Source organism: Poecilia reticulata, chromosome 8 (genome assembly GCF_904066995.2).
Source record: "Poecilia reticulata chromosome 8, P_reticulata-male-v2, whole genome shotgun sequence".
Taxonomy (NCBI): Eukaryota; Metazoa; Chordata; class Actinopteri; order Cyprinodontiformes; family Poeciliidae; genus Poecilia; species Poecilia reticulata.
The window spans coordinates 6,786,569-6,811,538 of record NC_088837.1 but is presented as its reverse complement, the minus strand read 5'-3'; the positions used below and the strand labels follow the sequence as shown (position 1 = coordinate 6,811,538).

At 42.2% G+C, this 24,970-nt stretch overlaps 1 protein-coding gene across 3 annotated transcripts; it reads right to left on the bottom strand.

The window, feature by feature from the left end:
- Positions 1–772: 772 nt before the first annotated feature.
- Positions 773–23,949, bottom strand: LOC103468436 (ankyrin repeat and fibronectin type-III domain-containing protein 1). Of its 3 annotated transcripts, none has more exons than XM_008415523.3 (19): positions 23,559–23,949; positions 18,567–18,852; positions 16,581–16,848; positions 16,279–16,479; positions 12,859–12,972; positions 10,078–10,175; positions 9,769–9,859; positions 9,068–9,178; positions 7,810–7,909; positions 7,088–7,217; positions 6,802–6,921; positions 6,471–6,580; positions 5,828–5,942; positions 5,585–5,751; positions 5,308–5,473; positions 4,311–4,473; positions 3,258–3,424; positions 2,909–3,116; positions 773–2,260 (listed from the first exon to the last, which is right to left on the bottom strand). In XM_008415523.3, exons 2-19 carry the CDS (start codon positions 18,726–18,728, stop codon positions 1,569–1,571), a joined length of 3,183 nt encoding a protein of 1,060 aa, XP_008413745.2. In that variant the 5' UTR covers positions 18,729–18,852; positions 23,559–23,949; the 3' UTR covers positions 773–1,568. The 3 variants fall into 3 exon arrangements, with proteins under 3 accessions (XP_008413745.2, XP_008413746.2, XP_017161690.2); XM_008415524.3 differs by having other exon boundaries at positions 18,567–18,739; XM_017306201.2 differs by lacking the exon at positions 23,559–23,949 and having other exon boundaries at positions 18,567–23,549.
- Positions 23,950–24,970: the final 1,021 nt, after the last annotated feature.

Here is a 24,970-nt window from a genome sequence, read left to right as displayed (position 1 = left end):
TTGTATATCTGTGCAACTTAAATATATGACAATTTAAAGAGTTGAGATTATGATAATGTTGTTTGTGGTCCATTTGTGGTCTCTTGCTACCATCTACTGGACAAATTAGAAATAACTGTTTAGAGCGAGTAAAAATAATAGCTTTTTAAAATGTGTCTTCTGTATTTCTTGTAGTCCACTCTCAGCTCTATTAAAGAAAGTTTGGACCTGAAATCTCTCCTCTCATCCTTTACCGGATGCTCGTGGTGGCTGTACCTTAAAGAACTAACACTATACATAAAGGGAGCACAACAATTATAATAAAATATTAAACTGAAAAGAAGCTTTTTACTGCCAGCATGCCTAGGTGGGCCCCACGTGGGGAAAAGGAGGGCAGACCAGATGGGTCCCATATGGGTTTGCCCACGGGTTCCACGATGTGGGCCCACGGCCCACATGGGCCCTACATGGTGGTGGACCCACATGGGTTTGTCCATTTAGGGCCCAGGTAGGCTCAGGCCCTACATGGGCAAACCCATGTGGGGCCATCGTGGAACCCGCGGACAAACCCATACGGGACCCATATATCAGCCCTCTTTTCCCCCACATGGGGCCCACCTAGGCATGCTGGCAGGGTTACTGCCGGCGTCATGCAAAAAGCGGGGTGGACGTAAAATAAGCATAACACACACACACACACACACACACACACACACACACACACACACACACACACACACACACACACACACATATAACAATTCAAAAAGAGCAAAATGACCAAACGACCAAATGACTAAGTCAACCACTAAGCAACACGTGGTTGTTTTTTTGTTGTTTTTTTCATATTCAGAATGGAAACTTATGAGCATAAGTTTACATGCTAGAAAAATGCAAAATGAAAGTTTGAGAAATGTGCAAAAACAAGTCCAGCTTTCTGTTTATACTCATCAAACTGGGTGCAATATGTCACAGAGACTAAATCTTACAAGATAAACTCAAGTTAGGGCTGGACAATCAATCAACGACAATATAAATAGGTATAGACACGTGATCAGTATCTATAGATGTAATGTCTGATAGAATGTTCAATAATTTCACTGAACTCCAATCCAGAACCGCACCGCATTCTGGGAAATGTAGGCAGAGGAAAGGTTCTAGTAGCTCAACCTCTCATGGCCGGCTAAGCAAGGTCAATGGCATCAACTGATTCACTCACTCACTCATTTGTTACCTAGCCTCTTTGGTCGCCTAGCAACAACCTGTTGAGTAACTGGCGCAGAAGCAGTTTCAGGTTTCGCCACTGTGCCTCATAACTGCTTAAAAATTTAAAAATGGTGTGGAATGAAAAGTGGCTAAAACAGAAAAGGACATGTCACCAGTTTGGGAGTATTTCAGATATTTAAAACAAAAACCAATCGGTAATTATCAATATCGACTGATATGAGACGTCCATGTCATCCAACCCTAACTCAAGTTTTTATCTACTATGAATAAATACAGTGATCGAAAAAAGAATAAGTTGGGTTTTTCACTTCTTCATGAAGTGCTGGAGTGTGATTGCAACTTGAAGCTGACAAAGTTTGATATCAGGATGAACTGGTGGACGGTCTGTCCCACTCCACCAGGTTTCTCACTGGAAGTGATGCTCCCGTACTTGTAGCCTCCCTCGTCTGTCCGTCGTCCCAAGGCGATTCGCGTCCTAAGAGTGGCGCGTCTCTCTCTGAACCATTTGCCGTGGCACAAGAAGGTGTGACTCCCTCTCCGTTTAGCACAACACCCTCACAGTGCATCTCGCTCTCAGTGTTCGCCTTCGACGCCCTCCTGTCGTCAATCTCCAAGTCAAAGTGGGCGTTTTCCTCCCCAATCCCAAGTCCAAAGTTCTGCAGGATATCCATTACAGACGGCGTGGACGGAGCGCAGGGGTTGTCCTCCTCAATAAGACTCGGCGTCGGCAAGATGTCCACCAGCTCCGCCATCTCCATCGGCCGGATGACGTCCGTGATGCTGGGGTTGAAGTCTATGGTGTCCAACACTGTGGCCTCCAGCTGAGCCACAGCGGCAGAGCTAAGTTCGTTGTCCATTAAAGCGCTAGTGTATCCGTCCTCCGGCAGGCCGACGCCAGACAGGTCCGCCGTCAACTGAGAGCTGATGTCAACGGGGTACCCTCCCTTCACGACGCCCTCTATCAGCCTGAGCGCAGCGTTCTCCCGGACAAGCGGGATTCTTTCTGGAATGCGGACCTCGGCGGTAACCGGAATGGGGACACCAGAGGAAGCTCCTGAAAAGTGAAGAAAGAATCAGAAAGGAGTTAGGAGTGAGGACGACTTCCTGGACATTCACCCAGGTTTCAATCGTTTGCCTCAAAAAAAAAAGAAAAAAAAAAAAAGGAGGTAATTTCTACAATGAAGACTTTTGAAGAGGTAAAATATGTGAAGGTTATCTTACACTGCTTTCTCGCATTCTGTCCTTTTTACAACCTGAAGCTTAAATGTGTTATGCTGGGATTTTATGGTGAAACTATCAACAGACACTCTTGACCTCAAGCTACTTTAAAAGAAAAACGGGTCAAAAATTGACTCTATATGTGTAAAGCTGGTAGAAACTTTGTGTTGGTTTCTTTTGCAATAAACCGGGTGATTATAGAGCTAAGGTGTGAGGAAACGTTTTAGATGTTAGATGACCTCAGGTGGAACCCAGTTCATATGCTAGTCATGCTAATATTTTCTTTTATTTTCTTAGCAAGCCCTGCATAGAGCAACAGATGATTAAAAAGATAAGTAAGGGACAAAGATGTTTGAATATGACATTTACTGCAGAATATTTTACTGTGATCAAACTCTTGTGCAACATTTTAAATTTTTAATCCTAAAAACTGTGCTAAAAAGATTAAATGAGGCGTGCTAAACACACATGGCGCCGCCATTACCTGCTAAAGAAGATCTTTGTGTTTGGATCCGGCTGGGCCACTTCAACCTTGCAGTCAAGCTGTCTTCCTCTTCTTCGCCGTCAGGACAGGGCGGTGGGTCCCCCCCCATCACCAGGCCCAAAGGCACCGCCCCAACCCACTGCTTGGAGCGGACACACTGCAGACAGTCCATTATCCAACGGGCGTCCCTCCACGCCATCTCCAAACGCTGCGGGAAAAATAGTTAAATCCCTTTTACCGCTGGCCGACATCCAGGGAGTCGGTTTCCTTCGGTAAATGCTCATCATTAATCAATTTTAGCTTTTATCCAGCTAGAAATATAAAAAGGTTGTGTTTTTTATGCTCTTACACGAGAAAGGTCAGTGATGTTATTGAGGCGCTCCCGGGCTTCCTGCACCTCCTTGGTGTCCAGCGCTTCACGCAGAGCCTGCTGGGCCAGGTGAGTGTCCAGCTCCAGCCTCACCCAGGCCTGGCAGTACTGAGTCAGGAAGTCCCGCTCGTAGGTCCAGAAGTGAACTGGATGATGACGAGTCACAGAGCAAACAGAAGATCTGATATTAAATTGATCGGGGAGCTTGAATAGACAGATTCTTTCCCACAGGAATTTTACTTTTTTTTTTTGTTTACTGCAATTATTTTTAATTTCTGTTCTTTAATTCTTATGGATATGGCACAAACTGATCTTAAAGCGGCATTTCTATAAAACGAATGACTTATATTTTATCAAATGCAACAACACACGACTCTTTCTTATGCAGAGGACGCGACGCTTTTCTTGCAAGATTTCTTTCATAGGTCCATAGAAGTCGCATTTTAAAGTGAGGTTATTTTTTTCCACTCTGTTTAACATGAGTCAAATATTCTGCAAAAATACATAAATAAAAAAAAAATCAAGATTCTCTGTATTCTCCTTGTAGTTTTACAGCCATCTGCAAAAATACACAACTCAGTCAGAAACAACCAATCAGACCCAGAAGGAGGGTCTCAGCGCTGTCAATCATGCCATGAATGCTAAGGCTAGTTAACATAAACAGTTTTTCTGCAACATTGAGTTGTTTCTCCACCTTCAGCACATTGAGCAGCGAGTACATTGGAATTGATTGACAGCGCTAAAACCCGCCTCCCGGCTCCGATTGGTTGTTTTTGACTGGAAGTTCTGCATTTCTGCAAATGCTAATAGAGGTATTGCTGGAAAGCTGAGGAGCTTCATTTGTTGTCAGTTTGTTTCTGTCCCATACTGTACTGCCACAAAGCAGTGACAGTATTAACAAATATGTAAAAAAACATAGATAAAAAAAATAAAATAAAAGTTACATAATGAAGCTTTAATCGAGAAGCAATTCACCTAGTCTGCTCTACCTCATTCAAAACAGATCCAAGCCACATGTGTTTTCCCTCTCACCCAGTTCAAAGATCTGCAGAGGCAGGGTGAGGCCGGGCTCTTTGGTTCCCACCAGAGGCCAGTAACTGGAGCTGAAGTCCTCACTGGGAGGCAGGAGCAGGAGGATGGAGACCTTCCCACCAAACTGCAGCAGCTCCCGCGTGTACACACCATACTGGTAGGCCTGCGAGAACCACGATTGCATAAGCAAAGAAGAGGAATGTGCCTTATTCGTCAAGTTAGATAAAAAACATATTGAATCCTGGGTTAAAAATATATATTATTACAACGGGATAGACAAGAACCCTGATATATGTGTGTAATTGTGAAGTGACAGGACAGTCTAACTGTTTCGCAAATAAAGGTCTAAAATGTCCTTTCAAACCCCCTTTTTTCTTTTACCCCTAAATAAATATAATGTAACCGTCTTGCTTCAAAGATGACATAAGTTACAGAGTTCATTGGTTGTGGATGTAAACACAGATTTTCTGTGAAGGTTTGAGAGAAAACTAACGATGTTAGCACATGGCGATGGCAGTATCATGCTATGGTGATGCATTTCCTCAAACACAGACAGGGAATTTGATCAGAGTTGGATGAGGCTGAGCAACGTGCAGGAGGTTCACCTTCCTGCAGAACAAACGTTCAGAGCTACAGCTATAGTGGCCTAGTCAAAGTTCAGATTTAAATTCAACTGATAATCTGTGGCAAGATTTAACATTTCGTGTTTACAGATGTGCTCCGTCCAATCCCACTGAGTTTGATCTGTTTTGTAATGAGAAATAAAAAAATAAATAAAGTAAATTTCTCGGCGTGTGAAGCTGGAAGGACACGTCACAAGCTGCTGCAACAAAAGTTGGTTCTGTACCATATTGACCATTTTGCCCATCACATAAAATCCGCATACATACATCATCCTGGCTAATCTTAGCATATTTACTAGAAATGAATGCTGTTGCAAGGCAGTGTAAGGCTTTAGGAAAGACGTTTTTAGATAAAGGTTTTGTTCAAGTTTTACCCTGTAGAGGGGGATGTTGAGCTTCGTCAGGAGAAGTGTGACTGCGGCTCTCAGAGACCTGACAAACTCCTCCACTCCGCTGCTCTCGTCCTCGCCGCTCGGCGGGCTCTGAGCGCTGCCGCTGTGTGCAGTGTAAACATGGCTCTGGAGCCAGGCCCACTCCTCTCTGTGGCCCGGTGACAAAGAGAAGAAGAAGAAAACAGTGATTAAATAACTTCTGTGTATTGTTTTTGTCTTTGAACTTTAACGGCACGTCCCTCGGCATTAACGGCGTTACCTGGTCACGTGCGGATTGTGTCGGACCCGCGTGTGGCAGAGGAGGTTTGGCAGCCGCTGCGGCACCAGGACCCTGATCTGGTCCACCGAGCTGCACAGTTTCAGGATGCCCACGAACAGGCCGGGCTGGGCCCACTGGATGCTGTGCCTGTGGAAGGACAGCTTGTCCTGGTGGAGCAGGACACGTTTGGTTTCCAGTAATTTAAACATCGTTCGTCTCCGCCTCGGCCAAACGCAAACTCACCTTCAGTTGCTCAAAGAGCGTATCCATGGCAGTGGGCTCGGGCAGCAGAGGGGTTCTGCTGCGGTTCCGCTCCAGCCGGTCCAGAGGAATCCAGTGGAATGGGGGGTCAGGAGGGCTGACGTACAGAAACAGAGCAAAACTTTGATGTTTCAGCAAAACTCAATGCAATTTTCTTCCAGGAACAACAACAGAAAAGTACGGCAAGCAGAGCAAGAATAAAATCAGAGTCAAATATCTTGCATTCAACAAATGTCCTGCACTGCAGGGTCAAACACTTTTTCCTTTTGGGCCATATCTAGATCACAAATGTCTTCAAAGTGCTGGTTGTGGAAGAATGTAGTGATAAAACTACCCAATAAGAAACTGCTACAAAAAAACAATAAAAACTCATCTCTTCATTCGATGAGTATTTCTTGAAATTTTATATTTAACATCTTTTGACATCAATATAAAAGTAGCAGTATAGAGATAACAAAAATGGTTTGATTTGACTGATAAGATCACATTTAAGCACTCAGTTACAATTTTGTGTCCTTGAAGAGTCTAGAGGGCCACTAAAAACTTAGAGCGGGCTGGATTTGGCCCCCGTGCCTTCAGTTTGACACACGTTTCCTACAGGCTGGGTGAAAAGACTCCGTCTCACCTTGATGGAGGATTTGGGAACTCCCTCAACGTCACTATTAGCACATTGCCCTGCCTGTCTTTCAGCGGCTCGTAGTACACCTGACCCAAATCCATTGTTCCTAGAGAAGACTGACAGCAGACACAAGAGCAAAAGGTAAAACTGAGGACGTCAAGGATTAGTGCGTGTTAAAACACAGCCTCGGTTGCTTGCGTAGATTGGACGAGCTCGGCAAAAAGACGACGAGGAGAGAAAAGGGGGGAGAAGGAGGAGATGTAAAGGAGGTAATTAAAATTGCAATTAAGCCAACTTGACGGCGCTTATCTGGAGAATAAGAGGCTTAACTTCCTACCTGCAGCTGGGAAACGGCTTTTAAGATGTTGTGCCGGTTCTGAAGGAGGGAGGAGGGCGAGGAGTGAGCAGACGACAGGCCCTGCTGAAGCCAGGGAACCTGCTGCCACGCGCAGGACAGCTGCAAGAGAGAATGGAGGGACATACAGGTGTTTTAGGCATTCGAGTTGCAAAGAAATGGCATGCACTGTTTGCTACGGTCGTCATGGGCGTGAACATAAATATTTATGTTCATATGTTTTGAGCCTGTTATGAATCCAGTCTTTTGCACTCTTGCGTTTGCTTACCTTGGCGAACCACAGGAAGTCTTGGGTGATGGAGGTGGAGCAGCACTGGATCTCCACCAGTGGGATCTGATCCTCAGCGGCCACCAGGATGTTGTCCTTGTGGTAGAAAACAGTGGCCAAGTACACACCCCTGGTAACGTAGAGGACCCTTGTTAAGACTTTCACATGTCACTCACATGGAAAGGGAAATAAATGAAAGTAATTTCACATAGAGAGTGAAATGAATGTTGATTTGTGTGGTTTTCTGGTTGGTTTAGATCATTTGTGAGCTACAGAAGCCTTACTGTGAGAGGGTTTCCCACAGTGTAATATAAGCCTGGCGGGCCACCAGGCTTTACTTGTGTCCCCACCAGGCTTAGCGTTGTTTGTTTATTAAATTTTTTTTAATTATTGCCTTTTTTTACGACTTTATAGTTGGTGTTTAGGTATTAATGTTCCAATCTCCCAATAACGCATAACTATCAAGGGATAATTTCAAATTTCTTGTCAACTTTAAACAGTTTTTTTTATTCAAAAACATGGTGGCTGGCTGGATAAATGACTGTCCCAGTGCCCCGGGCTTAGAAAGTTTTCTGCGGGAAACCCTTTGTGACAGTTGCTCTTTTCAAGCGTTTGGGTTTAGCCTGTACAATCTGCACGGCTCTAATTTCGTCCCATTCGACCGCTGTGTCTCGTTACTCTCAAGGTGAGCTAGGGGGACAGGCGAGACGGACGGGGCAAACCTTTGCAGGAGACGAACAAACTTGGTGGCAGAGTGGAAAAGCTGCTTGATGCCCCGAGACATCAACAGGCGCTTGCTCGGACTCGCCGACTTCGAGCTGTCTGTCGAAAATAACAAGAGGAGGGAAAGTAATGTTAGGCAGGTGGCGATTTTTGAGCCGCTGAGTTATTTCCAAGACGCGTCACGCTAAACGTGACAGGCTTAAAAAGGACGAGTGACGGCTGCACCTCGGGAAGTCAACGCAGCCAGTGTTGGTCGTTAAATAGGAAATAACCAGGTTATATGGATCGGAGCCAATGTTGTTGACCCTTGGCTGGAGGACGGGCAGCAACAGTTCATTACAAACGTCGTTATGTGTGTGTGCTCCATGGCAACAAGCCGGTATCATTGCCTACAACAGAGGGCTGCAGCCTTTATAATCCAAACAAACATTATTGCCCTCAGTGCAGCGAAGTAGAAATTGTTCAGAGCTGCAAATGTTATCATTTTTGATAAATGTCTGTTAAAGAAAAAGTGTTCTCACATGTAAATAGCCATAATTTTATTTCTGTTTTTATATTTTACAATGAAGAAAGACAACAATTTTGCAAGGAAGTGGATGGATACATTTCCTAGAGTGGGGAGTTGACATTTGTGTAAAATGCTTAAACATTTTTTTTATTATTTCTCTAAATGTATTCATATAAATTGCTTAAAATCAAAGTCAAAACTTCTGCTTTTGCTCTTCAAAAGCTGAACCTGATTCTGACGTCATACATCGTTCCCAACCTAAAAACTATCTAAAACATTTTCTTACAGTCATTTTATGTGAAAATTTACTGCAATTATTCCATCAAAAAACTGAAAAATTCCTCAAACCTGATGAAAATCTATTTTTAAAAAATTTGGTTGGTTCTTTATTACTTTTTGACAAAGTTATTCTCCATATCCACTCTGGCCTGCTTCTCTCCCCTTCCTACAGAAAAAAAACCTCCCCACAGGATGATGCTGCCACCAACATGTGTTCGTGTGAGAACGGTGCGTTTTAGGCCAACGTGCAGTGTTAGTTTTCCACCACACGATGCTTTGCATGCAGGCCATTAGAGCATCTTTTCCACTCTGTGATTGTCTATCACATAAAACACAATAAGATTTGTGGTTCAAACATGAAAAAATGTGAAAATTAAAGGGGTATGAACACTTTTGCAAAGCCTGGCAGTCTACCGGTTATGTATTTTTGCCAGTTTTAACAATTTGCATGACTGAATGCCCATTGTTACCTATATAATATCCTCTGTACTGGGATTCTTTGGCATCTTCCAGCAGTTTCCTCACAAAGCCCTCGTGGTTTCTGAGTGTGTTGGTCTTCACACCAACACACTCTCTCCAGCCTGCATGAGGAAAAAAAAAAAAAATCATCTCTTCCATGCAGCTGGGGGGGAGGAATCATTCAAAAGGCAAGAATTAATTTGCTGCCAAGTCCTGAGTGCCGCTTTTCTCTCAAAGATAAGGAAGCGCTAGCGCTTGCTTGAGAAAACACCTGAATGCTCTGAAAGTTTCTACACTTTTTAAAAATTTATTCTGAACTTCCACTGTAAGTTGGATTCAAATGAAACTTATCTAATAAAAAGATCGGCGCTGTTAAACACTTTAACTTTTCAACTCAATTTGAGGGAAAAAAAAAAAAGCTTTACTGGAGGCGTAAATTGGAAAGAAAAAGCGAGTAAAGAGAGTAAGAAGGTTGGAGAGAGAGGAGGAAAAGATTACGAGGCCAATTCAAATTAGAGGGAGCGCGGCTACAGGGCCCATTGATTCACAGTGACATCCCTGATTCTCCGTGTTTTAATAATTCACGCCATCTGCCAACCTTCGCTTGTTTCACACGGAGCTGGAAGTCAGCTAAATCTCGAACATTTTTAAAAACTCCGCTCCGAGGACAGCGGTGACCGCGGTCCGTCGTCCCGCAGCGCGGCGTACTCACTGGAGGGGGCGGCGCTGACCGGAGCCGAGCTCTGAGGCGGGCCCCATCCCTTCACGTTGTAGGCGCTCGCTCTCACGTAGTAGTGCGTTCCCTGCGTTTGGGAGAAGCAGCAGAGTGCCAAGTTATCACCGAGCATTAACCTTAAGTGAGAAAGCTCCCTTTGTTACCAGTTCATCTCATCGAGGCAAATGTGAGGCTGTGGGGAAAACCAGGTTCAATGAGCAGAAATATAACCCATAAACTCTAGAGTCGCTGCATATTTTTATCAGTACGGTGTGTGTGCGTGCGTGTGTGTGCTGCTCAACTCACTGCTGTCAGTCCGTTGATGATATAGGAGGGGTTCCTCATTTCTGAGACCTGGGCCGAACCGAGGACGCGTTTGAAGCTGGCCGAGGTGCTCCACTCCACTGTGAAGAGAAAAAAGAAATAAAGAAATAAAGAAACAGTCTCACTGACAAAAATTCTCCCTGGCTTTGCTCAGAGCTCCAATAAGCGAGAACAAAGGATCTGAGTATTTACAGTTCAAAGAACATGGGCTTAATCTACTCTTGGCAGGAGGATATAAAGCAGCTGCAAAAGTAACGCCTACTCTAGAAGCACAAATAAAAAAAGCTTTTTTTCCTCCACACCAGCTTGGCGGTGTGTGGGATTCTGATTTTATTGAACTCCATGAAACACCTTTTTGTTTCTTTTCTGTCCCGTTCCAAATAATTTACTGTCCCTCTCGCAAACGTCCGTCTGTATCCAGTAACGGTGGAAAGACAAGACGCAACACATCCGCTCTGGTCTAAAATGATTTAAAACAAACCTGGGTTATAAACAGATTTCACAATATCATTATTTGTATTAATAAAAAAGGAGGAAGCCACTAATCCCGCCACTGTTGTGAACAAGAATTTAGGAGGAAAAGCAGCAATCACATGCTATGAATCAAATCAGTGATCACTGATCATTTCCAACGTGTTTGAACTACAAGCAGAAAACATTCAAGAATGTTGCCAATCTTCCCAGGAGTTGAAAAATTTAAGCAAATTCACCCCAGTCAATATTTTAAATCTTAAAGTTTATTATAAAATACTAAAAGTTTGTTCTTTTTTTTTATTTTTATTTTTTTTTTACAAAATTTCAGTAGAATGTAGGGTGGAAAAGTTTAATCTGCATGTTTTGACCCTCAACATGCAGAAAATGGATGATAAGGTACAACTCTGTTGCAATAACTACATGCAGTGGTAGCATCAGCGACACTGAAGGGCTCATTTTTACCGCGACGCCCAGCAACGGTGGCTCGTGAGGTCCAAAAAGACGCACATTTCCTGTAGTTGGTATTCACACCAGAAGCAAACCGTGATTACATCCTCACAAACACTCTTGAAAAACATTTCCACGCTTTGATTTGTCCCATTAAACTGCTGCACACGGTATCTGTGTTTTTAAACTTATTGGCGTTTATTGATGTTTTCGGTGAACGAATGGTGGGGAAAACAATAAAGCTTTCAATATCGACAACAAGGACGACTTTGAGGGGTTTTAAACTTCATTAATTGGAATTTATCGTGACAACGATACATCTAAATTCTTATGATAAGAAACTTATCACAATAATTGATAAACGATACAATAAAAGCCCATGACTGACCCTGACCAAGCACTGCAGCATAATTACGAAAGTCGTGTACAACATATCCGTTCACACACACGTCATGCCAGTTGTCAAGCAAGGCGGTGGCAGGATGAGGATGTGGGCTTGTGTCCTTGAGGTCACCGAGTTTACCACAGCATACCAAAATACTGCTGCCAGCAGATTTAAGATGGATGAACTGCCTGTTGCCAGGACGACCGCCTCTGGCAGTTTGCTATTATGGAACAATGTGTTAACACGCTGCTGAGGCGAAGAGACATCAAGAAGTAGCCATGAGAAAAGCAATTCCCGATAGAAAGTTGTGAGGCTGTTCCCGAACAATTTGAAGTCCATCTTTCCTCAGTGAAAAACCCTCTATTCAAGAGTGGAAAAACATTTAAGACAGCTGGCATGTTTCCCAGGACTTCACATCGCCAGCAAATTCACCTCAAGGTCGTACACAGAATGCTTAGAGAAGCTGCGAAACACCCAGGGGAAATACGAGAGCCTCCGTTAGCATCTTAAATGTTAAAAGTTCAAGACATCACAGTTATAAAAATAACTTATTTTTTTCTTCTTTTTTTTGGAGCGAATGAAGGAGAACGCCTCTTCTCTCTGAAGGATATGGCAGCACAACCTGGATTTTCATCGGAACGAACCAGAAGAAGTGTTGCGAATCACCACATCAGCTCAGGGCATGGTGGTGGAGTGGTGATGATATGGGCCTGTTTTTTGGAGACTCATCACCTGCAGCCTTCGATTTCACCATGAATGTGTTCAAAGTTTTACATCAAGAGCATTTAAGATAAAAAGTTGCGGCCAGATTCTGCAAATAAAGCGGAACCATCATCAGTAGGATCGTTTGTGAACAGCAGACATTTTAGGAGTTGTTATTATCCGAACACTAAATAATGAATACTAATTAAGTATATGTTATTTTTCCTCCACACACAGCTTCTCTGTTTATGCTTTGTTTTGTTAAATAAGTTATGACTATGGGAAAATGTGCTGTGTTTATCAGGGTTGCACCGATTGCAGTTTTCTGGCTGATTGCCAATCACCGATCTTTTAAAAAGCCTAACTTACCGATACCGATTTCGGCCGATACAGTTTTTTTTGTCTGAAATGTTGCTCAATATATCAAAAAAGTTGTTGACTTTTCAACAATGGGATGACTGTTGTTAACTGTAAATGTGCAGACATAACCTGGTCGGCCGGCTTGTCAGTCATACTCTCTCACACGAGAAAAGCACAGCGATTGATTTTTAGACCTTTGCCGAGGTTGATAACATCGGTGGATAAGATCGGCTTCACATGTAAAAATCGGTCGATCACTGATCTCCCAAAATTAAGGATATCGGCACCGATATATTGGCTGGCCGATAAATCGGTGCACCCCTAGTGTTTATGAACATTTTGAGTTAAAACAACTTAATTTGCTTCGATAAACTCCCAGAGTTATCACCACCTACCTTTGAAGCGGGTGACGAGCCCCATGCTGCTACCGTCCGGCTCCTTGATCACCACGCACAGGGAGGAATTGCTGGTTACCAGTAAGGACACGTGACTGGGTGGGCCTGGGAGCTCTGGGTGGGACAAGATTACACGAGGTCAAACAACACGCATGGAAACATAAAACACAGCTATGACAACCGAGTCTGCGTGTCCTTCCCATGCTCCGGCTTCACGGTCCAAAAACATGGCTGGATACGGGAACCGGTGTGCCCCATTGTGTATTCAAAGGCTCGTTTTACAGTTGGTGTTTTAGCAACACATTGCTGGATTTTTATTAACTGAATCTACAGTCAAATGGAAATCATCATATTTTTGGGAGCAACACGGAGCCACCTGCCATAGGTTTTAAGCCAACCATCCATAAATTCATCTACAGACATGTAGATGAATTGCACATCTACCTATTAATATAAATGTTCTGTAATTTTGAAGAGTAAAAGATTTTTACTTTGCAGGGGTTGGAAGGGCACCAAATTCTCCAACCCAGGGGCCCTTATGTGTCTAAATCCAGCCCTGGATAGTTAAATCCATGATGGAGTATTATGGCCATACAATAAACACAATAATGTAATAAGATTAAGATAATAAAGTTGAAATAATATGAGAATAAAGTCATAATTATTCTATTCTGACTTTATTCTTAGGATTTATTCTAGTTTTGTTTTTTTCTTAGTACAGCCCTAACGCTCTGGCGCATAAATTCGTCTCAAATTTAAATGGATAATTTCACATTATTGCCTCCAACTAAAACAAAAACAAAATCTTCCTCTGAGGCCCCCTGCGGTTCTGAAACGCAGCGGAAGCCATTTGTCGTCGTTGTCTCACCTGTTAGCAGCGGCTCAGACTTTCTGCTTTGTGATCAAATGTAGCCGCCGCGCTTTCCCCGCCGAGTCGAGACAAAGAGATTTATATTTCGCTCACACTCAGCGGCGACCTGGAATTGTATGGATTCCCACTATGTCAAGCACCTTGGGCCACATTTCATGTATATTTTAGATTTTAAACATTCAGCCGGCGTTCTCGTCCCCCCAGAGATTTGCAGTGAGAGTACACTTAATTTCACCGCGCATAGAAGTAAGACCCGGGGCCCTGTTCTCCTCACAAGAGGCGGTAACAAAAGAGATCTGAAGATCCTTAAAAGAGAAACAAAACGAGTTCTAACTAAAAAGCGCTATAGCCGGTAATAAATAGACATAATAACATAACAACCCCCACAACCATTCGCCCGCTGAAAGGGAAACAGAATTAAGACATAAATGAGGTTTGTGTGAGAAGCAAGAAGCGCAGCGGCCTTGAGGAACTTCTCTTTGCAGACTCCCTGCTCATAAATCCGCCAGCATCAAGGTTTCATTTGATCCGCGGAGCCGGTGGAGGGAGAGCAGGCGCATGGCAATGAGAGTCTGGACAGGCCGATGACGAGGGACTCGCTTGGAAGTTTAGATGAGATTAAAATGGGAGACTTTTAGAGAGAACTTAGCAAAAGAGCTGAAGGAAAGGGAAAAAAAATATTCAAACTTAAGCAAGATAGTGGGTTGACTAATTGATCTCAGCGGCATAGTCAGCAGTCGTGGAGGGCTTTGTAGATTAGAACCGGAGTAAAAAAGGACAGTTCAATATAAAGATTTCAAGCCTCATTAAAATATCTGGTGGGAGATTTTATACGATGCATTTTTAAAAACTTTGCATGCATCCCCTTTAAAGACGAGCCATGCAGAACTATTGCAGCGGTGCACAGTTTATATCCCAGCTTCTCCACTGTTCAGAGGAAGGGCATTGATGGAGACATCTTCCTTCCTTCCTCCCTTCCTTCCTTTATTCACACTTCTGTCACACCGCCTCGGCGGAAAGGCTTTGTGGAACTGATGGAAATGGACGCAGGTTAGCGTCATCTTAAATGAAAGGCAGGCGAGTTAAAGGTTCCCTGCATTAGCAAGGTGGTCCCGTCAGTTTGCTTAATAATTACGGCAAGATACCGAGACGCACCAACTGTTTCACGTTTTGTCGTGCGGCAAAAACAAACCAAAGTTTAATTCATTGGGTTTTTATATTTTTATGATTGATCATCACAAAGTAGAGAGCAGCTGTAAAGTAAATATAGCTCTTTTTGTGAAGCAAAATTTGAAGATTGCAGAGCGCCTCCACCAGCTCCATTTATAGATGATTTTTTTTTTTTTAAGTTTACAATTCCCATATTATGATGGTGCCACCTCTGTGTTTTGCTAAGATGTTGGTATGCATTGAGAGGGTTTTTTGTTTTTGGCCGCAATAATTGTTTGTCATGTAGTTCAATTTTGAAAAAAAAAAACCTTTTAAAAGTTTATTTTTCAATAGCTTCACTTTTTGTCGCTCCTTAATAAAATAAAAGTCAGATTTATGGCAGATTATCTTAACTATAAGTGAAACAATCTTCCACTGGAACCGTTTCTTTATCGATATTAAGGAACTCTTTACTTTAATCGACCTCCTGTATGTTGCTGAAAAGATACTTGTTAGTTTTGTCTCATTTCAAATGTAATATAAACTACTGTAAAACAGACAAAAAATACTCAATAAAATGTGTTTTTGCAGTGCAGTTGTCCCGTACTCTATTATTAGAACTGGATGAGATGTTCAAAGCTTAGGATGTGGTTTTGTATATGTTATATATGACGGAAAACACGACAATTTTTTAAGGATGCAGATCCTAGAAGTCAGACAGCGTAAAGCAAAAGTGTCAAACTCATTTTCTCTTTGGGCCGTATCAAAATTATGAATACTCTCAAAGGGCCGGCGGTGCCAGAATATATGAATAAAATCAATTATCAAACTGTTAAAATATTAATAAACAGCTGTCTCTGCATTCGACAAGCACTTCCTAAAATAAATAATATTGAACATGTTTTCCCACTGATGTCTTTTGGCAGTATACAGATGTAAACTGCTCAAATTGATAAAATAGTATTTAAGCGCTGTTATCTTGAAGATAACTTGAAGAATTTTTGCGATCGCTGCGTTTCCTTTAAATAAGAAACGCAAATAAAATCACATGTTAAAACTTGTGCGCACGATAAGCCTTTAAAACAAACACTCCATCATCTTCCAGCTACTTCCTGTCATCATCTTCTTCGTGGTTTGCGCCATCGGCAACCTCATCCCAACGCCATGAAGTTTTATTAAAAAACAAGAGTTGTTTTTAGACATTGCTGTGCAGAATTTATTTTCAAAATGTCAAATTGCACAATTATATGGTGAATGGAAACTGATGTTTGTCTATCTCCTAAAAAAAATACTATAAAAACACACCGAGGTCTGTCGTGTTGCAGCAATACAAAAGCTATGAAAAGGTTCAAGGGGTTGGGAGAACTTCACAGCTGATGAAGAACCATGACGGCACTGACCCGTGTTCTGGAAGTTCTCTCTCATCCGACAGTACAGCTGCAGCCGCAGCCTCCAGAGGTGACTCTGTCTCTGGACCTCTGCCTGCGCCTGGGGGCCTGCGCCTGTTTTCCTGGCCAGCTCCGACTTCCTCTCCTCCATCCGTCTGCTCGCCAGATCCACCAGGGCGTCCAGCTTGAGCCCCCAGTCTGCCGGCCGGCACACTGAGGAGTAACGCAGGCGTTAATCCAGACAATGCGCGTCTTTTATTATTGTGAAAAAAGTTTATCATGCTCGTTTTGATCAGTTAAAGAGTAAAACTTACAAATAGGGTTATGCCTGGCACCTGCCTTTGTCAGCACGTGAAGAAGAGGGGAGTTGCGGGTAAGCGCCGCCACATCCAGAGGAACCAATCCCTGCTCGCTCAGTCGGTTCACCCCTTTTTCTTTATCTCTCTCCCAGTCCTTCTCCTTCTTCTCCCCTCGCTCCCACAAGCTCGACCCTCCTCCTCCGCAGCTGGCATGATCTTTGGACAAGAGGCTCTGCACAGCCAAAGTGTCCTCGTTTTCCACCGCCTCCCACAGGGTCTTGTACTAAAGGGGCAGAGGAAAGAAGGGTGCACCACGGAAGAAGGCGCGAGAAAAAGAGAAAGAGGGTTCAGATGTCGAAGGAGATTTATTTGGCGAGGTGGAGGAAGGGGAGTTGCAAAGAAAGAGGAAAAAAAGAACACAAGATCCATAAATCAAAGCGACCAAGGACGACACACTCATATGCCAGCCTCATGAGATAAAGAAAGCCGGGGAATTTGAGTTATTACTGAATAAAGGCTTGAGCAGTGGATGAAAGAAAAAGTGGTGGTGATTTGTTCAGGAATACTTCTTTCTCTCTCTGTTTAGAGAGAGAACAACTCTGCAAAAAACGCAAAATCTTACCAAGGATATTTTTGGTCAAGTTTCAACCTCAAACATCTTAGATTTGAAATAAGTCAAAACTTAAAAGTAACTTTTCAGCACAGTATAGAAGTTTATTTCCTATATACAAGCTAAAATGTCTTGTTCCACTGGCAGATTATTCCACTTAAAACTAGTACTTTTTTGTGAATATTAATTACTTCTTTACTCAAATAAAATCTCCTATATTTTGCAGTTACTTGTCTTATTTCAGAATATTTGCACTAGAAACTTAGACCAAAACCGCTTAGTAAGATTTTGTGTTCGTGCAGGGAATACACCGACTGCATGTTCCTAAGCAACTGCTTACCGAAAACAAACTGAAACGCAATCCACAACACAGCCGAAAGACACCGGTGCAGCAGACGCAGTCACAGCTCTTCACCATATAACTGGTCGAAACCACAACGCCTCCTGCAAGCTCCTCTGCACACAGTCGGCTTAGTCAAAGTGCAGCCGCTGTTTGTCGCATGTGATATGAGCGACAGGGGGATTAGCTTTGTGCTTCAAAACAAATCTCCAATCAGCTATTCCACCTGAAAGCACCTTAATTATAGTGTTGCAGTGAGAGGTTCGCAGTGTCATTTTAATTTGAGGTGTAGGGGTGGAAAGACTCATTAACACGGTTCCAGCGTAATCCTGGCTCAATAACACTCCTCCTCCTCCTCACACAGTCTGGTGAGGAGTTAATTTATTAAAAGGAAGTGTTGTGAGCTTTCCAGGCATGTAGAACCATTCTATAGCACAATCAGGTTAGAATGTTACTCTAATTTGTTACAAAAATGCTACATCAAATATGAATTAGAAGAACACCGACTTTGTAATTTAATACTTTGAAATTGGGCCTCTGTCTCTTTAAAAACTCCAGCCCTTTCTGAAACTCCGCCTCCAGGAAGTCACCATGACACAGCTACTTTATTAAAACCCTTTAACAACGTTTTTAGCAGCATTGCACTGAGAAGTAGCTTCTGTGATGAGCTCAGCTGGTGAGCTGTTCCATTAGGTGTTTGCTAATTGCTGCTGGCTAGTCTGAAGGAGCCGAGTGGGGCGGGGCAGAGCTGCTCTGTGAGGCAGAAGCTTGGAAGATGCAGCTTCGAGGTGGAGCTTTGACCTTGGAGGTGGAGCAAGATCCACCTGAGGTTTCCAGCTGAATGATTGGCACTGGAGATTAAAGGAGGTAAACATGCATGTCACCAAATGCAGCACAACCAATCATTAGATTTAGGGTTGAACTGCTTATATGTTCTCCATAGATATGTAAAAAGCAGCATGTTTTCCTATAATAAGGTACAAAACAGTTTCAGCTCTTTGCCGATGCTAAATATGGTGTGGCGGGGTAGAAGAGAGTGCTAGCATCTTACAGCTTCTGCAGGCCTGGTGGTGTGTTTGGGTGCATCCACCTCGGCGGCGACGGTTGACTCTCCTCCCCTCAGTCTGACAGAGAGGTTCCTGTAGATTCGCTTGGGTGAGACGGGACCCAGGGAGCGCCGGCGTTGAGGTGGGTTCCTCATAGATACGGACATGACAGAGGAGACTGAGAGATAAGAGGAGCCAGAGAGGGAGGAAGGGCGCAGAAAAAGATACAAGCAGAAGAAAAGGAGCTTAGTTGTCGAAATTGTTGAGAAAGTGCAAGGAGGATTAGGAACTCTGAGAGGAGCAACGGGGGAGATTGACAAAAATAACACACAAAAAAAACAAAAGCCAGGAAAATGGTGAAACGCAGGAGTGGAAAAAGATGGGAAACACAATGAGAAGAAAATAAAACAGAACACTCAGTGAGGCCAACTGATCCCTTTCTCAATGAAGACAATTTTCTGCTAACTTGAGTGCCGAGTATCGGCTGAGAGCTGTTATCTGAGCGGGATAAATGGGCGCGAGTATTGCCTGTTCAAAGCAGATGAAAATAGCTTGAAGGATTCAGCCTCTCTGCCTTGTTCCGTCACTTGTTCTCCACTTACCCGCCGTTACGTGACAGGGCTTTTCTTGTTTTGTTTTTCCCTGCTCTGGAGGAAATCTTCCCCTCAAAACAAAGCAACAGGCTCATCGTTTTAATTAGCAAAGATTTGCAAACTCCCATAAACACAGAATTCCCTCTTGTTGCTACGAATTTAAATCTCTTTTATATCCCAAGCGTCTCAGCAAACAGTGCTGCGCAAAAACGTTCTTAAACTTGTCCATGTTTTGTCACGGTGCAGCCGCAAACCCAAGGAATTGATGAGACAAATCAAATCCAAGTGGAAGAAGGAACATTTCAAAAAGGTTTTGGTATTCACTCCTCTTTATTCTGATCTCCAAATACAACTAAATGCCTTCAGAGTCTAATTAGCAGTCAACTTCAGTGTGTTTTTATCTCAGTTTGAAGTTCTCTGAAGGCTTCGGAAGCAGTTTGCTTTTACACTTTATTTTACCAGAAAAGACTCAGTTAAATTTAAAATCTCTTTTGCAGGTGGTGTCTTTGCAATCCTTAGTAGAGAACACAAGTTTTCTTTTTAATCTATTCTCAAAAAGAAGTAACAAACCTCTGCAGTGAAACATGGTGGTGGCAGCATCATGCTGAGTGAGGGAAGCTGGTTAGAATGGAGGCAAAGATGGATGAGGCTAAATAAAGGCTTAAGACAGCTAAAGCAACAATGAAATGGTTTAGATTTTATGTGTTATAATGGCCTAGTCAAAGTCCAGAAAAAAAATTCTTGAAATTTATTATTCACTGATTGCTTTTCTTAAAATTCAGTTCAATTCAATAATACTTTATTAATTCCAAAGGGAAATGAAATGTTGCAGAAACTCATATTAAGTCAAGATCCTTCAAAGATTTATTGTAACAATTTAAGGTGTCGTAAATCTGACTTTACTTCAGCTTTTATTAAAATTCCACCTGGAATTTTCTATTTCATTTGCAAAACTTCTTTAAAGCTGCGTGTTGACTATCACATACTATCTTCTGTTTCTGTTTCGATCTGCGGCTTTGAATCCTTATGAAACTCGCTGAAGTTTTAACGTGGCGAAGTGACAAAATGTGAGACGTTAATGACAGCGCGAGTCTGCAAACCATGTTATTATCATCATCGAGTTCTGGTGCCGTTTTCCACCTCCCCGACCCCTCTCTATTTCAGTCTCCTTTTGTGACGCCGTTCCTCCTTTCATCCTCTCTCCAGTTTGGAATCATTTTCGTGTCGCCTCGACTCCGTTTCAAAAGCACACTGACTGGAACGAGCGTCTCTCTGACGGCGAGACATTCACGGGATGTCAGACGTGAATAAGTGGATCCTTGTCCCCGTCGCCATGTCTCATCTCCCTGATGAACCAAGTCTTTATGCACTAAGTGGGGAACCGTCCTTGGGAGGAATCAAATACTCCCGTGGTACGCTCTAATTTAGCCAGAATGACGCCACATCGTCATCGTCAGGCCCGTTAACCCGCTACGTGATTATTGCACGGCGCACGGACTGACTGACGCAGGAGCGTGAGGGCGTTTATCTGGTGTTGCTGGAAGACTCTTCCTCTGTTTGTTTATTGTGTCCTGCGGGACTCACCAAAAGTGCTGATGAGCTGTTTGTGAGAGGAGATAAGCTCGTGTTTAGTGTTTGTCTCCCAGATAAAACAAGACAAAGTAGGGCTTTTAGAAACTGGAAGCCGCACTTATAGAGAAAACAAGAGCAGGTTGGCGTGAAACACTGACCTGCGAAGAGAAATATACCACCGATTCACTGTGGGGGTTTTCTTTTTTTTTTTTTTTTTGTCAACTTCTCAACTTGAGGGGATGTTTTTTTTTTTTTCTTTTAACCTCTCACGGCTCTCTGACGCAGACCTGAGAGCGCGCGCTGTGTGTTCGCGGGCGGCCTTTCCGGTTTGTCAGACTGCGAAATGCAGTGGCACTCAAGTTCAGCGACGCGTGAAAACGTGACGAATAAGGTTTCGCGTCCCGCAGGAATTGATGCTGCGCAGTCGGCTGTCTGAATAAACCACAGGCTCTATAGCCTTGAACAACGTCAAAGCGTCGGGATGTAATTGACTTATAGAGGCTTGAAAGTGAGCTTTCAGAACCAGTGGCATGTCTGTCTAAGAGGCCAAAAAAAGGACACAAAACGGTGGAGAAAAAAACCCCATCCCAACACCAATCTACAGAGTGGTAAACCCACCGCCGCAGGGTGTTAAGGGTGGCATAGGTGCTAGAAAAATCTATAAATAAATATACTGCGTGGTCTAATCAAGTTTACAGTTACTTATTGTGATTTCCAGTCAGTAGGGTGCGAGCATCAACAGTGTTGTGCACAGTCAAGGAAACATGGCCAACATGTAAAGTGATACGGACTGTTTGATTTCAGTAATCACACAAATTGGCAAGACTACATTAGACTGACGCAGTAATGAAAAATACATGTAGCAGTCCAACATGAAATTATTTATTCTACAGTGATTCTTGTGCAGTTTGAGTTTGTGAAATCTGAGTGAAAACAAACAAAAAAAAGAAATGAAGATTCTTGACTTTACCTAAAATATTGTTTAAATTTCATCAACATTTGACTCTTGTGAGTGAAATATTGTGTATTTTTTTCATTGGACACAAAAGAAGAAGCTGGCATATTGGAGGCAGTCATTCAAGAAAGAACAGCCAAAACAATAAATGTAGACATTTAAAGTAAGTTCCTGTTAAAATGTCAGCTTAATGCTCTGCAGGTTATTCAAATTAAAGGTTTTTACATCAGGTCATCTCTTCTCAGGTCTTAGTTTCCTGAAGCCAAAATAGTGGAGCTGATAATGACTTGATTCACTGGCAGATTATTTCACTTAGATATTTCTCCCATTTTACAGGTGAAATAATCTGTCAATAAAACAGAATTGTTTTCATCAATAGTAGGAAGCTATTGACTTAAAACAAACTCCTATATTTTGTTGAAAAGTGACTTGGAAGTTGTTTTATTTCAAGTGCATGGAGATATTTGCACAAGAAACTAACTAGATTTTGTGTTTTTGCAGTGTATCGTATAGCTCTGCTGTCAGGGGTCATAATCTGTTTTATTTTATAGAATCAACGGGACCAAATGTGGATCTCAATCTCAGTTAAATGTTGATAACATTAGAATAGTCTCATTACTTTTAATGTCCACATATTTCATAACTCATTATAGTATTTAAGTACAGCTAAAAACTCAGAAAGAAATGGTTTGTTTACAGGTACAAAATAGATTTAGAAGGGGATAAAAAAGGTAACGCGTTGGTACCAAAGGGTCAAAGGTTGGTCAGCGTAAATTTTAGTCGACTACTCTGCATGCAACAATATACAAAACATCATATTTTGCATGAATTGGTCACTTGAGGCTGCTTTTGACAAAAAAATAATAATCCAACGCCATCATGGACCTCTATTGACTTTTTCAACTATTCCTGCTTAGAATCACTTTTCACTACTGAGAAAACCAAGATGGAAGATATTTGTCAAACAAACACTGGGAAATCATGACAATAAGCTTAATCTCACAGGCAAATGCTATGTTGTTTTTTTTAACTTTAGGACACAGTGAAGTCCTTAATTCATTGTTCCATGAACGAGAGCGAGATGTTCTAGTTAACATCATAATTACATAATATTACTACAATTTCTGGCATGAAATGAGACTCTGATCAGCTACTGGAACCTTCTCTCTCTTTCACTTTAAACTAAAAACCGGGGGATTTTTTTTCTTTTCTTTTTGATCAACCCTCTGGTTTGTAGGTCATCTTCAGCAGACCACATCTTTGCCGTAATAGTTTTCTCAGAAAGGAATTGATTTCTTTGCGTTGCAGCTGCTTCCTCGTGAGCGTTGTGCTTCATTATTCCAGCACCTTGTCCATTACGAGGTTTTAAATGCCTAGAAGTTGCCATGGATACCACATTAAAGCCTGACAAAATGTCTTGGAATGATGGTTGTTAATGAAGAGGACAAAAGTGTAATTTAACCCACTTGTTCACCATTGGGTGATGATGAGCCACTTAAACACAAATAAAGTTTTGGACTTTCATACCGATTACTTTTTTAAAGCTTTTAGAATTGTTTTTTTGTTGTTGTTTTTTTTTAATCATACACATTTGCAAGAGCTCTTAATTTTCTTTTCAGGACCATGTAAATGGAAAACTCGTTGATTAAGAATTACGTTTAATCAATGTTTACTTTAATAAATTACTTTTCGAACAGACACATATATTGTGGTGCAATGTCCAACACTGGGTACTCCTTGAGCCAAAAATGAAATCCTAACACTGTTTTAGAAACTTTCACGAAACTCTTGAGCCAACAAGGTCAGAAGAGTCTGCCTGTGTTTGGCGCTTCACCCTCGCATAATATCCTGTTCAACACTTCAAACGCGTCTCTTACCGTAAGCGAATATCTCCACTTCGCTTTGTCTTCCGTCCGACGCCGCAGCGACATTACGACATAGTTTTCGTTGTTTGTTCAGAAACGTCCGCCGGCTGACCGGATAAAATCCATCGTTTCAGTGAATTTGCCCCGCGGACTGAGAGACGCACCTGACCGTTACCCGAGTGCGAGACTGAATATTACGCGACACCCACCCACGCGCGCACGTTTTTCCTCGTTCCCTCCCACTTCCTCGAGACATATACCTTAAGAGTTTGGCCCAAAACAAATACTTTCACCTTAGCCTCTTGTTATCTGATTTTGTAACACCGCGACGGAGTCCCGAGCGTTACTTTTTTAACACTTGGTAAGTTGATGCCGCTTCTGTTGAGATTCTGTGTTGATTATGCAGCGCTGCCCACCTCCAGCGTGGGGGTGGGCGGCATGTCTGAATCCCTTTTATTTATAGACCAAAAAACTGTAACGACACAAGACGGCAGCCTACGTGTTCTGAAGTCCCAGAAGAGAAACCGTGAAAAGTCCAAATGGAGTAGTGTTATGCCTTGAACCTGTAAAGTTAGTCGGAAGGATAATATCTGTGAGCAGTATTTTAATTTCATTTATCTTGCCAGAGATTCTCAACTATACTTATGAACGTTGACTGGACCATTGTAAGACATTACTTTACTTTGGTGAAGACCAAATGGTTTAACAAAAACATAATAATAATAATTGTAAAAATGCAAACGAGTTAAGTCGTGTTTTAACATGTATATGTAACTTTAAGAATGCCAATTTTTGCCGTTTTTACAAGACATTTTCATCCAATATATGCCAAAAATTATACAAAGAATGGCACTTATAGTGTAAGAAATAGTCTTTTTATTTGTTTGTTTGTGTGAGTTGGTTGTGAACTATGCGCTCTTGTTGATGTCATTTTCTATTTAAAAAAAACAGAAAGTTCCACTGAATAGAATGTGTTAAACCTGGAAATAAAAACAGACCTTTAATGTAAACAGATTTCTTCTAGAATGTGTTAACAAATTAGAGTAAAGTTGCTTGTGTGGAAATAAGCAGATTTTGTTTAGCTGGATGTTTGAGGGTTGTAAAGGTTACTGACCCCTGTTCTCTGTTCCAGATGAAGAAATGGATCCCCGCAGCATGATGCTGACACCACCACTAAGTTTTACCATGGGAATACTCTTTTCAGTTTAATATAGTATGTTAGTTTCTCACCAAACACATAATTGTGAGAAACATTATCCCTGAACTGTCTGATTCTTGGTGTTGTTTGTTTACTAATGTTCAGCGCTAACCGCCTGAGGCGTTTAATACTGCGTTTAAGCTGCGTTTTCAGTGAGGCCAAATCACACACAGGTTTACCATATGTACCGCTTACATGATTTCTGAAGGCAAGTTGTTTAACTTTA

Bases quoted from the DNA above. Each gene is read 5' to 3' on its own strand.
- LOC103468436 (XM_008415523.3), bottom strand. From the start codon at position 18,728: ATGTCCGTATCTATGAGGAACCCACCTCAACGCCGGCGCTCCCTGGGT. The intron at 7,910-9,067 runs GTAACAATGGGC...TATTTTCGACAG, and splicing joins GTACAGAGGATATTATATAG to ACAGCTCGAAGTCGGCGAGT. The intron at 6,581-6,801 runs GTAGGAAGTTAA...GTCTGCTGTCAG, and splicing joins AAGCCGTTTCCCAGCTGCAG to TCTTCTCTAGGAACAATGGA.